Here is a 15,331-nt window from a genome sequence, read left to right on the forward strand (position 1 = left end):
TTTGTTTTTCTTTAAGAAGAGGAATTGCTTTAATTCCCAAGGAGACAAAAATAAAGCACCATATCTAAAAGTAAGGCTCAGCCTGACCTTGAACAAATTCTGTAAGGAATTAAGGTAAGAAAAATTTGGCTTATGGGAAAAAAATAATCAAACTTTTCATTGTTGGTTTTTGTCTACCTGTTACACAGGTGCCTGTGCTCATGCATGGTATGTATACCACTTCTCAGGTACCTAAGAAACAGTCTAGCAGGGCTCTAAACTTATTTGTAAGCTCTCAAGCGACTCTCTGCAGTTCCAGCTGAAGATGGATACAAGGCAGCTAATTTGCTACCACCAAGGGAAAATGTTATAACATAAAAACACTCCCTCCCTTAGCTTCAAAACTGTCGAGTGCCTAGGGAGCCTGACTATTTGTAGAGCTGATACTATGCATATGCTTCCTCTGTAACTGTTACATGCATACATCTGGCATCTGTCTCTGTGTTAAACAGACTTAATTGTCCACAGTATTACTCTGCAGAAACCCTCTAACCTAGATGGGTAATGTGAAAGAAATAAATGAAAGGATTGATACGAATTTTTTTGTGGCATTGTTTTTGCATTATTGGCAATATATGCAATGAACTCTGTACTACGGCGATAATAAAAATATTTTAGCTGTGCCTTCTGTGTAACTTTAGGTAGAGATTAAGTTCTTGTCTTAGCATGACATTTGCACTTTGTACAGTTTTTTAATCAAATGGGGTTGTTTTAGCTGGAACTCTTTTTTTTTTTTTCTATTTATTCTTCTTTTATTTTTTTTCCTTTACTGGTTGTTTATGATCACTCTTTTATCCACATCAGACTTTAGAGAATTTAGTCATTTGCTAGACATAGCTGGACTCATTCTGAAGATATGGCATTTCTTTTTATTTTAGGTGTGATTAGGGGAACTCTACATGTTAGTACATTATTCAGAGCACTGTTGCCAGCAGAGCCAAGACTCAGGCAAAGCACTTGTTTTCAGATTTCAATATATTTTTAAAAGATCAAAGAGCATGGAAAATCTTGCTCTTTGGTTAGACAGACCATGCAGAACAGTAATACTCTGAAAGATGGAGGTAGCTGCATAGAACTAATACTAAATTGAAGGCCTTTTGAAGTCACTTTAACCTGTGTGTCAATGTTCATCTCAAAATCCCCCGCCAAAGTAAAAGAAAATGTTTTTAATTGAGAACACACAGAGATATGAGTCCTTCCTGCAAAATAAGAGGGGAACAAACAAACAAACAAAAAAAGTTGCTGGTTTGACATCTGAAATTAGTCATAGGTAGCAAAGATGAAATATCCTCAAGGTCCTTCTTCAACTAAGATTTATTTCTTTGAGACTATAATAAATGATAAATAATAAAAAAATCTTTAAGACTATAAAGCATAGACTTTCCTAATGCAACTGTATCTTCCCAAGCCTATTTACAACTCAGAGTAAATCTATTCCCACAGCTGAGATCTTCTGAAGAGCCTGACTTTTTCCTACCATGTGGATTAAACCTTAGGGAGTAGGAAGACAGGCCATAGGTTTTTCACTGCTCCTGTTAAAGATTTATTATCATGCAACAGGGAAGCCAGTCAGAGAGAGCTTCCATTTAAACTCCTATTTGAGGGAGAGTTCTTGTCAGTCAAGGGACTGAATAAAAACCCACAGGATGTAGATTCAGATGATGAATATTAGTTTCATCACTGACATAGTGGCAGCTATAAAACATTAATTTCATTCAAGAAACAGAGAAAGTCACATAATCTGTGACAATTGAAATTAGGCTAGAATTCTTATGTCATCTCTGGAGACAATGGAGAGGGATGGACTCAGAGAGCCATTTAGAAAGCCATTGAAAAGCTCCAGACCTAGGACACTTTATAGGTAGGTACCTATCTTCATATGCATGGAGCTGACGTTCTGAAGTTGTCTATGTCTACAAGTTAGGGATACATATCAATTGGTCTGCCTTTTCCTATAAGCTGAGTTAAGCTTTCCAGCACTCAGAAAACTGTGTATTTTGAGTCTTAGAGCCCAATATTTCCTAAACTAAAGCTGATGGGATTGAGGTGTGTAACTAAGTAACATGAGTCCCCTTTTCCACAATGTGCTCTTTATGCACATTGTGCTACCACTGCAAACTAATACTAAGTGATAACTAAGTGATACTATGCACATAAAACTTCTGGGAAATCCACAGAATATTTATCAACTCAAGTTTCATAGTATTTTCCCACTGGGCTATTTTCAGGAAAAAGGAAACAAATTTCCTTCTCCCTTTTTACTGTGCTAGCATGCTTACAACAAGATACTACTATTTTTTTACAGAACTAAGACTTGTGACAAATTGCTGCACTTTGAATGCCTGAAGGAACACATTTGGATCTGATGTTCTTCACTGAAGAAAATTGTAGCTGATCCAGACCCCTCTTGCAGCTGCAGCCCTGATTCCAAGTTCATATCAGAAGCATAGCAGGGAGTGACTTTGCTGATGTATTGATTCTTCCACAATTACAAAAACAAGACATTTGATGTGGCATGAAGTGCCTTTTTATTTTATCTTTATTACAGAAATTTAGCAAGAGAAATCCAGATCAGATGATCAACTCTACTTTGTCTCCAGACCAATAGAGCAAGCCAGCATGTTGCCAGCTTAACCAGAACATCATCCTGTCTCCTGAAGGAATCTGGGGGCAAAGCCAAATATTCTGTCCAGACATACCTTGCTTTTTGTAGCCCAGGCTCTGCTGGCTCACAAATCTAGCTGAAACCTAAACACAGCAGAGTACTGGACACCTTGAAAATCTATTGATATAGAGCAGCTTATTTGGAATTCCCACCAGACATTGATTCCATTCTCAGATATCTGATCTCAAGATTTTTATTTTAACGGCCGAGCAGGACTGAGCCCTTTCATTCATTAAATCTGTTGCTTTCAAAACCAGCCCAACTATTCCTTCTTTAAATAAATTCTCAGTTAAAATTTGGCATGTGCTTTTTGATTCAACAACATTAAGTTGGTGTTTCTCAGAGCCAGACTATGATGATAAACAGCTATCAACTTTGTTCATAAAATACCAGTCACAGCCCTCTGAAAAGCTGATACACTTATTTAGCAGTTAATTTTTCTTTAAACATAATCAAGTAGAAAACCAATTATGGTAATCCTGTAAGTGGATCTATATTATCAAATGGTCTCGTGAATTTTTACCACAGCTAGATTTAGGGACTGCAGTCTATTGGTCTTCTTGATATACAAATAAATTCAATTCCAGCTTGGTGTTACAAACTGTCTTGAACGAGTTCATTTGCAGTTCATTGCACCTGCACTCCAAGAGGTTTTTCAGGGCCCTTTAGTGGACAGAGAAGTAAGGCTCATATTCACAAGAAACATTGGGACAGAATATGCCAGGCTAGATATTTTCAGGTTTAGACTATATTTTTTTTTTTGGTAGCTAAGGGCTATTAAAAAGAAAATACTTATATTTAAAAAAAGATATAAGTAAAACTAGTATGGGAACATAAAGGGCAATTCTTTGTTAGGCTAAACACTCTTAATAAAAAGAAGATCTTATGTAAGTCTGATTTTCAAGACAAAAAAACAAAAGATAAAAAATAATATATTAAATTTAAATGTTTATGTAAACCATCTTCCCTAAAGTTTCCTATGACTAATTCATTAGAAATTAATTTGTTTGAAATCTTTCTTTGAAAAAATCATATCTAAAGTACTATATTTATTTTGCTTACTGTGAAAATGTGTTTTATAAAACAATCAGTAAATGTTGTTCTGGAATGTAATTGCCTATTAGATTTCAAAGAGGAAATCAAAGAGGGGAAAAAATACAGGATAAAACATTTCACACAGAGAGGCATATGTATATTTCAGTCACTTTTTATTTTCTGATTTTGGAGAGGAAAGTAAAGCATTTTCTATAAGCTTTCAGTGTCCCAGTTAGCCTGCTCTAACTATGATGACAACATGCATTTTTGATGACATGGATGAATACATCTAAAATTCAAGTCTTCCTTCTAGCAAAACTGCAATCCGGTACAGAAGGTCAATGACAATCTGCCTTTTAGGGCCAAGTGCTTGTGAGTAGTAAAGCAGCATTTTCTTGTTAGGATTTTTCTCTCTGCTCTGCTATCTGATTTCTGCAGGGACATGCATCTATTTACCACACTAAATCCCGTTGTTACCTTTTGCATGTAACATATTCTTTATTCATTTACTAGAAGTAGACAAACAGAACTGGCTTTTTTCTTTTTTTGTTAGCAGACTCTATAGACACAGCCAATGCAGATCTAGCTAATCCCCTCCTACTTATTGTTCAGCAATCAGTTTCTGCCAATAGGATTTGGAAATCCCAAAAGACAATGTTTAAAGGGGAGGGTTAAACTCAGCTTGTGTAATGCCATTCCCTGTTCATAGAATAAGTCATCATATTCAAGGAATCTGTTCCATGGAGGGACCTAAGGCTGCCAATCAAAATAAATTAAACTAGATGGACAGCAATCTGAGTGAATGAGATCTCTGCCATGATCTGAAGCAACTTCATTAATGGTGAGAAGCTATGTTGGTAGAGACAGCTCTTTTAATCTTCTCCAAAAGGACCTCATATTCCTTGAAGAAAGTTGTGTTTGGGAGGTCTAGAGTTAAGCTCCCTGAGAAGCAAGGATATTAAGAGAAACCTGCTGGGGTACTTGATTTAACATTAAAGTGAATTTATCAGCTACTCCCAACTTTTTGAGAGACTAATTGAATTATCAAAGGCTGCAATGGGGAATGTAAAGCCTTCTGAGAACAGATTTGTAATATAGATAAAATCCTTAACTCATGCCTTGTGATTATCTTAAAATGTAGAAACAGCCTGGGTGCTAAAACACACCTGAATTTAAGATTTCTTTTGCCTGTCTAAAGCCTTTCTCTACTCGCTGAAATTATGGGAAAAGTCAAGTGTTTGGGACAGGAAAAAAGACAAAATTATTTTAAAACATCTAAAACATTCAGGTGTGCTTGGTGGTCACAGTAAGTTCCATCAAATTTGTTGCTCATAAAACTTATATTTACAGCATAAGTTTTAATCTTTCCATTTTTAAAGGCTTTCAGAAAGAATATACAATTTCCCTCGTTTTCAGTGAGACCACACCTGACTAAAATCAAAGATGATTGCATCATCTGCATGAACTAGGGCATATAATAGTGAGGGAAAAGCTGCTAATAGTCTAGACAATAATTTAATCTGTGAAAGTTCAACTTTGTCTAAAATTTTGCAAGACAATTATCTGAAAATTTATTTTTGTTTTCTAATTTGTCACTTTCACTTATGTATTGGTGTGGAATTGTGGAATAGATCCTGGCAAAAAAGACTAGTGGATTGGGAGTGTCTGAGTCTGAAAGGGTTAAGGACCAAAGGCAATTTTTTGTATGCCACTGACATTTTGCAAGAGATCACTTTCGTATAAATAAAGAGTAATGTTCACAAGGATGTTGTTGGATTCTTATCACAAAGGCAAAACTTTTTCTACAATATCTACATTGTCATATGCTTGTCGAGGAATATATGAAAAATATTTAATTACCCTACTGACAATTATAAAAATACTTATAAAGGTAGAAAAAAAGCCATGTTAAAATTGAAAGTATGAGTAAAGCTTTCAAGGCTTGCATGGCTGAACAAAAGATGTAAGACTAATTTTGCACCTGTTAACCTCCTATGCTGCAATCAAGTGCAGTTACAACAACCTGGAGGAAATCACTGCATGAAGAGGTGAAAAGAGGTGATTGTAAGAAGTGTGAATACAATTCTATATCCATAATAAATTCATTTCAGAGTGCAAGGATATCTGTTAAAATGCTTTCTCTTACCAGCAGCTTTAGAGATATTTGAGAAAAAGCAGGCAAAGAATCACAGAAAGAGGATAATGTAATAAGATTCTATAAGGCATCAGAAAGAACATCTACAGAAATCTTATTCTATGATAAAAGTGTATTCTGTCCCGTCCCATGAATACAACTGGTGATAATTCTGAATAATTAGTAATTATACAAAGAACCAACAGCTTATCTCTTATGCACAAAGCAAAATATCTGTAGCAGTCTCAACACATGCTGTGTTGTTATCATTGCCCCTTCTATGGAGACCTTTATTTATTTTTTATTTATCTCCCTTTGTATTTATCTCCTTTTAATGGAGACCCTTTTATTTATCTCCCTCTTATGGAGACCTCCGAAAAGAGTGCAGAATCCATCATTCAGTAAAGTGGGCCTGGGACCAGATCAGGAGAAGCTGAAGTGCTATTAAGTATCTCTAATTTATTCCTCTAAATAGAAATGTTCTGTTTTTATGTGAAGGGAAAGAGAGAGACAACAGCCCCTGCATTCAGTTAATGTATATTCTTTCAATATATGCAAATCAAATATTTTTTCAGCCTTCCAAGAGCCTCAGAAGTAAGTTTGCTTGTCCCTTATTTTTGGAGAGCCATTTCACTGCCAATTACAGATTTCACAGAATATTCTAAGTAGGAAGGAGCCCACAAGGATCTTCAATTCTTAAGTGAATGGCCTGTACATTGATTGAATCCAAAATCTTTGCATTATTAGCACCATGCTCTGACCAACTGAGAAAATCTTAGTGGCCCACATCTTTTCACTTTCCATGTGTCACCAAAGAAAAATTAAAGTTTTTCAAAATTTTGAATATTTTTTGCAAGGCTGGATGGGGCTTTGAGCAACCTGGCCTAGTGGAAGTTTTCTCTGTCTATGGCAGGGATGTTGAAAGCAGATGGATCTTTAAGGTCTCTTCCAGCACAAGCTGTTCTATGATTCCCTGTTTCTATAATCTTTGTCCCACTAATATTCCTATTCCTGTTCTGCATTCTGTCTGCCTTGAGATGCTCCAAGGGGCTGTTTGTCTCCCTGTGCTTGGTTCTGCTGACTAGACTGGTTTCTGTTGCACTGCCTACAAAGATAACATGGTTACAATAACACATAGTGCCATGAGCAGTGGAACTAATTAAAGCTTCTTTTCTGAAAATTTTTGTATTGACTAACATGTCTCGGAAGCCACAGTCTGCTTGAAGCTTTCTAAGCAACTGAGGCATTGTTAATGACTCTCTTCAGTCAAGTCTTCAGCATCTAATAATCTGTGACATCAGTTTTCCACTGATACTGAACACTTACATAGTCCATTGCAGCTGTCTATATCCACAAAATTTGTGTAAACTTACTTTTGAGTCCTGCATCCTGGGATAGATATTGGATCAGAAGTTATGGGTAATAAGGGAAATGTGCAGACATGGAATGTAATTTCATGGATTTATTACTAAAAACCTCTGAAAATATATCTAGAAAAAATCAAGTTATTCTTTTCATAACTGTTGTTGAAAGACTGATTTTCCTACATAGGATTTCTTTTTCTCCTTGAATATCTGAAACAGACTTAGGAGATCATTAATGGTACCATAAACCACTTACTGGCCAAGTTTTTCAAATATGGCTTTCTAAGCAAATCAATGTAAAATATGTTTAAATGACAGCTCATGGAGAAGCAGATTATCCTGATTATCCTGAAGAAGAAACTCACTGATAGTTATCAGACTATCCTGAAAAAATTCTCTGAAGTGTCCAGGTTGACTCTGACACTGAATTGACTCAGACACTTCCATTTGATGTGCAGTACTGCTCTGTGTTGTTCACAGGTACACACATTTACACCTTTACAAGGAATGTCAGAGGGACACAGGCACCAGATTCTGATCCTTGCATGCCTCCAAGGAAGGTGTCCATGTGTGAGACAGGTGACCAACTTCCCACTCTAACATACGGAGTGCTGCTTAAGAGAATCAACATCATGTGCATGCTAATGTGGATATTTACAGTTGATCTAAATCCCTAATTAGGTCTATGAATATGGATCAAATTGGCACTCCAAATATCTAAATGTAGATTTAGGTTACCATCTTTTGGCAGAAATACTTGAAAACACTTGGTTCCCTACCCTAAATAAAGTCTTCTGTAACAAGACACAGCAAATAATTTTGTCAGTGATTATGAGCAGAGCTGCAGAAGTGGCATCCAATTGGTTTCTTTTTGTTTCTGTGTTAGGGAAAGTCCTATTTTGATTAATCACTCTTGCTATAAAAATGTGCTATTTTTTCACAGCAGTTTTCAAGAAAGTTGTCTTGAAATTTCTTGGAAGACACGCTCCAGCATGCTGTGCCCAGCTGTGTCACATCACATAGAACACACACAATTAATGAAAACCATGTCATCCTACACTAGTCAGGAAAAGACTAATTTAATTCACTTAAAAATTTCTATCCCTTCCATAAGAAAAAAATATCACCTAGTGCTACTTTAAAAAATCAAGCAGATTAGCTTCTGTACTCACACTTGGAGTGTGAGTACAGAAAGAAGTTTCAAGGGATAACAGGACAAATATTCACCACAAGAGGCCAACATATTTCTATTAGAGCAAAACATAAATATTAGGGAGAAATAAAAAACAAAACCTGAAGAAATACTTCTACTAAGAAGCATCCATGCAGCATGAACTATATTATAGACCTCCAGGATACAACAAATATAAGTTATTGGATACAATTTTAATCAAATCAGCATCCAAGATCACATAAGGACAGCAAATTTATTAATATAAATTATCAGGCCAACAATCTTTAAACCTAGCAAGCTTAAGCATGTAATTTTCTACATGAGTAGAAAAAAATCTTTTAAAATGGAGAATTTGTCAATGGAGAAATAGAAGGAGTTCAAAGCACAAGCAAAAATTTATAAGTATGTACATAATATGTGTTGGCAAGCATGCAGCAAAGGGAATGTGGGATATATACCTGCTTTGACTAAAGGCAACATCCTATTAAAACCAAAATAAAATCAAAAAGGAATCTGTGATCATAAAAATTATATCATCTGCTTCATAAAACATTTTAAACTAAACTTTTAGTTTATTTAAATGGTGCTGGTTAAGCTCAGCTGTGTTATGTACGGTTTGTTTGATTGTTTTGGATTTTTCTCCCCAACTGATATTAAACAAAACTAGAAAATAAAATGTTATTTGTCTAATAAGCTCTACACAAGACTGCATTTCAGCACATTTTAACTTGGAAATTGTTTTACCAACATTGGTTGTCATAAACAGCAAAATTACATGTCTGTAATTGCTTCTACAATCTCAAGTAAAGAATTAATTCTTCTTGGTGGGAAAAAAAAGTAGTGAATTTTAAGAGATGTCCAGAAGTGGACTCTAGCTAAGGTCTAACTGCAGTTGTTCCACACATCCAGAATTTTAGTCAAAAGGAGGTGAGCTGACATGAATGCAGCAGGACTTTTTATCCTATGCACATATAGAGGATCTCCTTTTGGGGATAAATTTGGATATCTGTGATGATGAACAGGAGAAATACTTTCTGAAAAGTATGTTTGCTTTAATGAAATATAAGCTATTGCCAAATATGTAAAAGAAATATATCATTAATAACTACTTTTATTTATTTATATTTTATTCTTCAGTCTTTTGTTTCTCACTTGATCTTCTGTTTTTTTCTGCCCATGTTTCTCTTATTCTGTTCCTTCTGCAAAATGTGTAATGTTCTATCAATGCTATTTAGAGAGCTGGCATATGGTTTTCTGAAGTCACCACAATTTTATTTTTTAATTGAAAAAAAATATCCAGAACTAAAAATAAACCATAGAATTAATCTCCAGATCTGAACAAAAACCTGAATGGTTATCACCTTTGGTTTAGTTTGAGTGTTTTGATGAATTCTGGGGGTTTCCCTCAACAAGTACAGATTTAATAAACTCATAATTGCATACTGACTGCAGCTACATGACACCAAATGAGAGTCAGTCACATTCACTCACATAAGGAAAAAGCAGTAATGCCGTTTCAAGCTTTACGGTTTTGGTCAGGTACAGAATTTCTCCCAGCACAAACTGGCAGGTTGTAAATGAAAAACTTTCTCATTCTCAGCTGAAATTTGTGTCTTTCTGTAAAGTAGGTAATAAGACAAAATATTTCATGCTTTAGCAAAAACTGCCTTTACAATAAATTTAGACTAGGTAGTAATGAGGTATATTGTTCAGGGTTTAATCTGCTCTTTAAAAAAGAGGGAAGTCATTCTTCTGCCCTGCTCTCAGGTATTAAGTCCGTACATCTTTTATGTTGACAGTTCAGCTTCAGGCTATAAAATAGAAGAACCTGTTCTACATCCACTATTTAAAACAAGAGCAGAAAAATTAAACCTCCATCAATCTGCTGTCTTTGTTTTATGGCTTATCTGTGGCAAAAAATGAATCATAGCTGATTTGTTCTGATTCTACAGACAGATCCATCAACCTACCAGCCAGTACCTGTGAACCGTGCATTCCTGCAGAGATTGGTGCTAATGGCGTAGCTGGGATTTTAAGCATAATATAACATCAAACTACTGCTATTTACTTGCAATCTGTAATAAGAATCTATTTAGAGAAGGTACATGCACACAGCACACCCAAAGTAATATGGGTTCACACAGTCTTTTTTTACACATCTTTACTTCTTTCAAATAGCATGCTTTCTTTTTCTATCAGGACCAAAACAAAGACAGTGATATCATTTTGAACAGTTTTTTTGATGTCCAAATCCTTTAAATGCAAAAAATAATACAAATATGCAGTTTCTTCATCAAATTATTTGCAAGGTCTTCAAAAAATAACTGTCCATAAAGCTCTGATATGTGATTTTTTTAAGCTCCAACTTCTTAAAAAACAAACCCTACACATCTTTATAATCTCACATGTATACTTTGGATCACAAGAGAAGACAGCTAACAGATGAAGTATTTGCTCACCTGAAAGAAGCAGATCAACAGACTGAAGTCTACTTGTGATGGTATGTAGGGTGAGGATAGCAAAGGAAAGCAAAGTCGGGAATGCTTGAAAAATAAAATATTTTTAGTTAACAAGAAGAAAATTAAACTTTGGAGAAAGGATTCATTTCACATCTGAATCCCTCTTCCAAAATGGTTTCTGATTTTGTCTTAATCCTGTGAATAGCCATGTCTGAAAACGTGTGGTAGCAGCTGCAATAAAGCACACGATCCCTTTAGTCAAGGGCCACTACAGAGTGTATTCACAAATAACTCTCACTCAGGTAAATAATCAGGGTAGAACAGACAATACAGTGTAGCAGTGATGCAAATGATTTAGTGTAGTGCCTACATGTAGTTTCAGCCCCCTTTTTTAGATAGCTCTATCTAGAAACTTCTTAATGCATTCAGACCCAGTGCTGGAAAATATCAACTAAGTAGAGAAAAAAAAAAAATTGAGACATTCTTAAAATATTATAGTTTTGTTGGCTTTAAAGCATGACACAAGTGTGAGAAATATAGAAAACATGCAAGTATAGTTTGATGGCATTTATTCTGTAAAGATTGTGAAAAAATGTATCTTGTATGGATTATCTGGATATTTGCAAAGGATAAAAAAAGCAGCTAATGACATAAGCTATCAACAACTTCCCATGAAAAGAGCTTATAGGGTTTCTGACCTGATATGATATTCATTTAATCTAATTTATGAAACTGCTTGAGGAAACATTCAGCTGCTTTCTTGAAAGACTGACTTGGGGATTATTGGAGCTGTATAATTGTTCAACTGATCAGACTTAAAAAGAAACATTTTGTTTTACATTAATCTTGCAGAAATGGGCAATGAATCTGAGAAATAGATTGCTGTCTAAAAGTCTTGCCAAAAAATGTCTAGCTGTGAGCAACCACAACTATTTTTTTTCTAGCAGTCTCATTTTCTTATTTTCAATCTTTATTCAACATCTGTTTTCTCCCCTCCCCTGTAACATAATTATGCAGAAATCCAGCATAAAACAGGTTGAGCAGTTAATAACAGGCAGCTTAAACATTTTTTTATTCCCATTGATGCACTGCAGATGTTTCCTTTTTTTTTTTTTTTTTTTCTCTGGCTTCTCATCTAATTTGTATACATTCCTATCCTGATCTTGAATATGCTCTCATAACATATGGAAGCACCTGAAAGTAAGTCTGGAAAATGCACATGTTTATAAGGCTCTAACTGGATATGTAGCACATTAGCAGGAAAGCAGAGTTTGTCTAGATGAAGTTGAAGGAATTTGACTGAGATCTGTAGTCTGCCACAAAAGAAAGACTTCCAGACCTTTTAAAGATATTCTGAATAAAGATTTGTAGTCTTTCTATGTACGTGTCTATGTATATGTATTCTTTTTCCAAGATAAATTCACTTTGCTTTTCATTTGACATAAACTTATCTCAAAAGAAGTCATGGCTCCATGATAAATATTCCTCCTTTTACAAACACTTCATTTCAGTAATTAGAACTTGACATTTAGACTAAAAGAGATGGAAAAATCCTACACTGCCAGATATTCAATACATCCACTAAAATATAAGGGTTCCTTCTTACAGAGGAACAGGTACAAGATGCTGGTTTTCCCCTTAATTTCCAAAGGATATTTTTATTACGATAAATAAAGGATTCTAATTCATCTGGAATAAAAATATTCAAATAAGTTGAGGGTTGTCATGTCCCGTAACCCAGTGAGGGTAACTTTGGAAAAAGTACTAAAATTCTAGGAAATATTCAGTTCAAACAAAGGAAAAAAACCAGAAGATACAAATTACAAAATACTATGCAGAAATATAATGGATTTCATTTTATGTGGTACATGTAAAAAAACCACAGTGAATGTATTTGAATGTACAACCTATTGTAATTAGAGGATTCTGTCTTCAGATTTGCATAAATACTGTAATTGGAATTATTCCTTTAGTGCTGAATGAGTTTATATGAGATGAATCTTAGCAAACCTGGTAAGGGTAAAAGTTTTCCCTATGGGTTTAATAATGTGTAACTGCTCCTGTTTGAAAACTGAGGACTGGAAAACTTGGGGGTTTTATTCACATTGTCACTGATTTAGTTCTATATTCTTGGTATGGCAGAAAACTATTGTATATTTTCCATATATTCTGGATGCTTGTGCAAAAATGTTGATTTTAACATTTTTCAGCCTATCTGCTGCATGAATTTTTTACATTTATTTGCACTCCATATTTAATGCATTATATACAATATGGATGAGATACTACCCTTTGTTACTGAGACACCACATAATCTGATGTCTGCTGCTGAAAGAAAAATATTTTCTTTCATTTTTCTCACAAGACATGATGAATGGTTAAAAATTAGCACAGAAGACACATGTAAATTCCTAGTTTAGCTATGAAACCTTTTTTTCTTTAAGAGGGTCACAAATCTGGAGCTTCTAAACTTTTTGTTTAAAAGTAAAAGAGAAATTCTGCCACTGAATAATGACATGTCTAGTAAAGTGAGTTTGAGAAAGATGAATAAAAGCATGTTTCTTAACTAAATATGCATTTTAAATAAATCTGAAACATTAGTATCTTTTTTGAGGGGCAAAATTACATTTAGGAAAGTTATGGATTATGAAATTATTTAATTTTCTTTAGTTTCTCTGGAAGATGGCTAGTTTATCTCCAAGGCAGAAAGTTAACAATCATTTTCAACTTAAAAAGAAACACCAAAGAACAAAAGACCAAACCCAGAAAAAAAAAAAACCACAACCAAAGCCAAGCTCCAATTTGAAATGCCCCTTTTTCAAAAGGTAAGGAAAAGCATTTGATATTTTTTAACAGCTATCTAATGCTAGAAGCTGCTTTAATAATGAAAGATTACATGGATAGCTTTTGTAATGTGCCCAGTCAAGTTAGCCATAAATATGTGCATACAAAACAGAAAAAATCTTTTGTAATGCAAAATATTACTTTGCGAAAAGATATTATTTTCATGAAGGAGTTCTTCGGTATACTTGAAAGGCCTATCTTGATAGTTGCACTTTTAAATCATCGAAGTTGCAGAAAACTCTTGTTGTTCCACATCGTCCTTACCTGCCCCCAGAAAAGGAATCAAAGCAGAAGAGGAAGACTGGAAGCAGAAGTATGTGGGAAGAAACTGAAAGACATCCTGCATCCGGTATATCCTGAAATTACCCTCAAAATCTGCTTAGAACTACCTGCCATGGAGTGTGTTGCAATTTACAGTGCCCTCCTGCATGCCTAGAAAATTAGGATTCCTGGAATTAATCCATCCAGACTGCAATTTAATGAAGTTTATTAGATTAATTGGAGGGTGGGGAGGGAAGAAAAGTGAGAAAGAGAAAATAAAAAAAAAAAAAAACCCAACACATAACAGCATCTTCAATACAAACACAAAGAGCTCTTTTATATGGGATTGAACAGGCTATGCTATGGTTTATGGTAGAGTTTTTCTGCACACCATACCTGAAGGGAGCCTACAAGAAAGATGGAGACACTATTTACAAAAGCATGTAATGACAGGACAAGGAGGAATTTCTTCAAACTGAAAGAGAGTAGCTGTAGATTACGTATTAGGAAGGAAACGTTCGCTGTGAGGGTGGTGAGGTAGCGGCACAGGTTACCCAGAGAAGATGAGGATGCCCCAACTCTGGAAGTGCTCAAGGACAGGCTGGATGGGGCTCTGAGCAAACTAGTTTAGTTTAGTGGGAGATGTTGCTGCCCATGGCAGAGAAGTTGAAAGTTTTATAATTTTCAAGAGCCATCCTAAACCATCCTAAATCATTCTATGATATTATGAAAAGTATATTTTATACAGGTTTAATTTGTCTGTTCTTTTCTTTCCCTTCTCTTTCAATACACAGAATTCAAGATCTTTTTTCCTAGTATTCACCATCAGCAGATTTTGTAATTGCTGTTAAGTAATGTTTCATGTACGACTCTAAAAGTATAGTTAATACATATACACAAGATCACTGCAAGGTTCTACCAAGATGTGCTAGCTCTCAGAATAATGTCTTCCTGTCTTTGTGGGGAGAATTTTTCCTGACTTTAAAATATGCTTTTTACAAAGTTGAAAAGCCTCAGTTAGGGTTTGCTGATATTTCATTTAAATTGTTTTCAATATTTGTGTTCTTCTATGTATTCTGACAATTTTTTTCTTACCTCCAGATTTCACCACTTTAAAGTTTTCTGACATTGTTGTCAAAGTTCCCAAGAAAAAAGTTTTATCTGGTATCTGCTCCTTGAATCTCTAGTCTTGTAAATATTCTGCACAAAGCTGCTTTTACAATGTTAATATTATAAAATATGTATTTCTATACAGAACAAGCTGTTCTGGTATGGTAATTTAAATATTAGTGCCTATTTATATATCTTTTAATAAATAATAGAAAAATAATTAATTGATACATTGTTTATAATTGA

General features: G+C 34.7%; 1 protein-coding gene across 8 annotated transcripts in view; it reads right to left on the bottom strand.

The window, feature by feature from the left end:
• The window catches only part of PCDH17 (protocadherin 17), a 90,485-nt gene that overhangs the window by 15,943 nt on the left and 59,211 nt on the right, over nucleotides 1-15,331 (bottom strand). For 4 of the 8 annotated variants that reach the window (XM_086881145.1, XM_086881144.1, XM_086881143.1 and 1 more), the window contains one exon: nucleotides 10,871-10,954. The exons of the other annotated variants lie outside the window; for them this stretch is intronic. In XM_086881145.1, coding sequence (XP_086737271.1) covers nucleotides 10,871-10,954 — 84 coding nt within the window. The remainder of the gene's footprint in view (nucleotides 1-10,870; nucleotides 10,955-15,331) is intronic. 8 annotated transcript variants of the gene reach the window in all.

The sequence above is a fragment of the Cyanistes caeruleus genome, chromosome 3 (genome assembly GCF_971803275.1).
Source record: "Cyanistes caeruleus chromosome 3, bCyaCae1.hap1.1, whole genome shotgun sequence".
Classification (NCBI taxonomy): Eukaryota; Metazoa; Chordata; class Aves; order Passeriformes; family Paridae; genus Cyanistes; species Cyanistes caeruleus.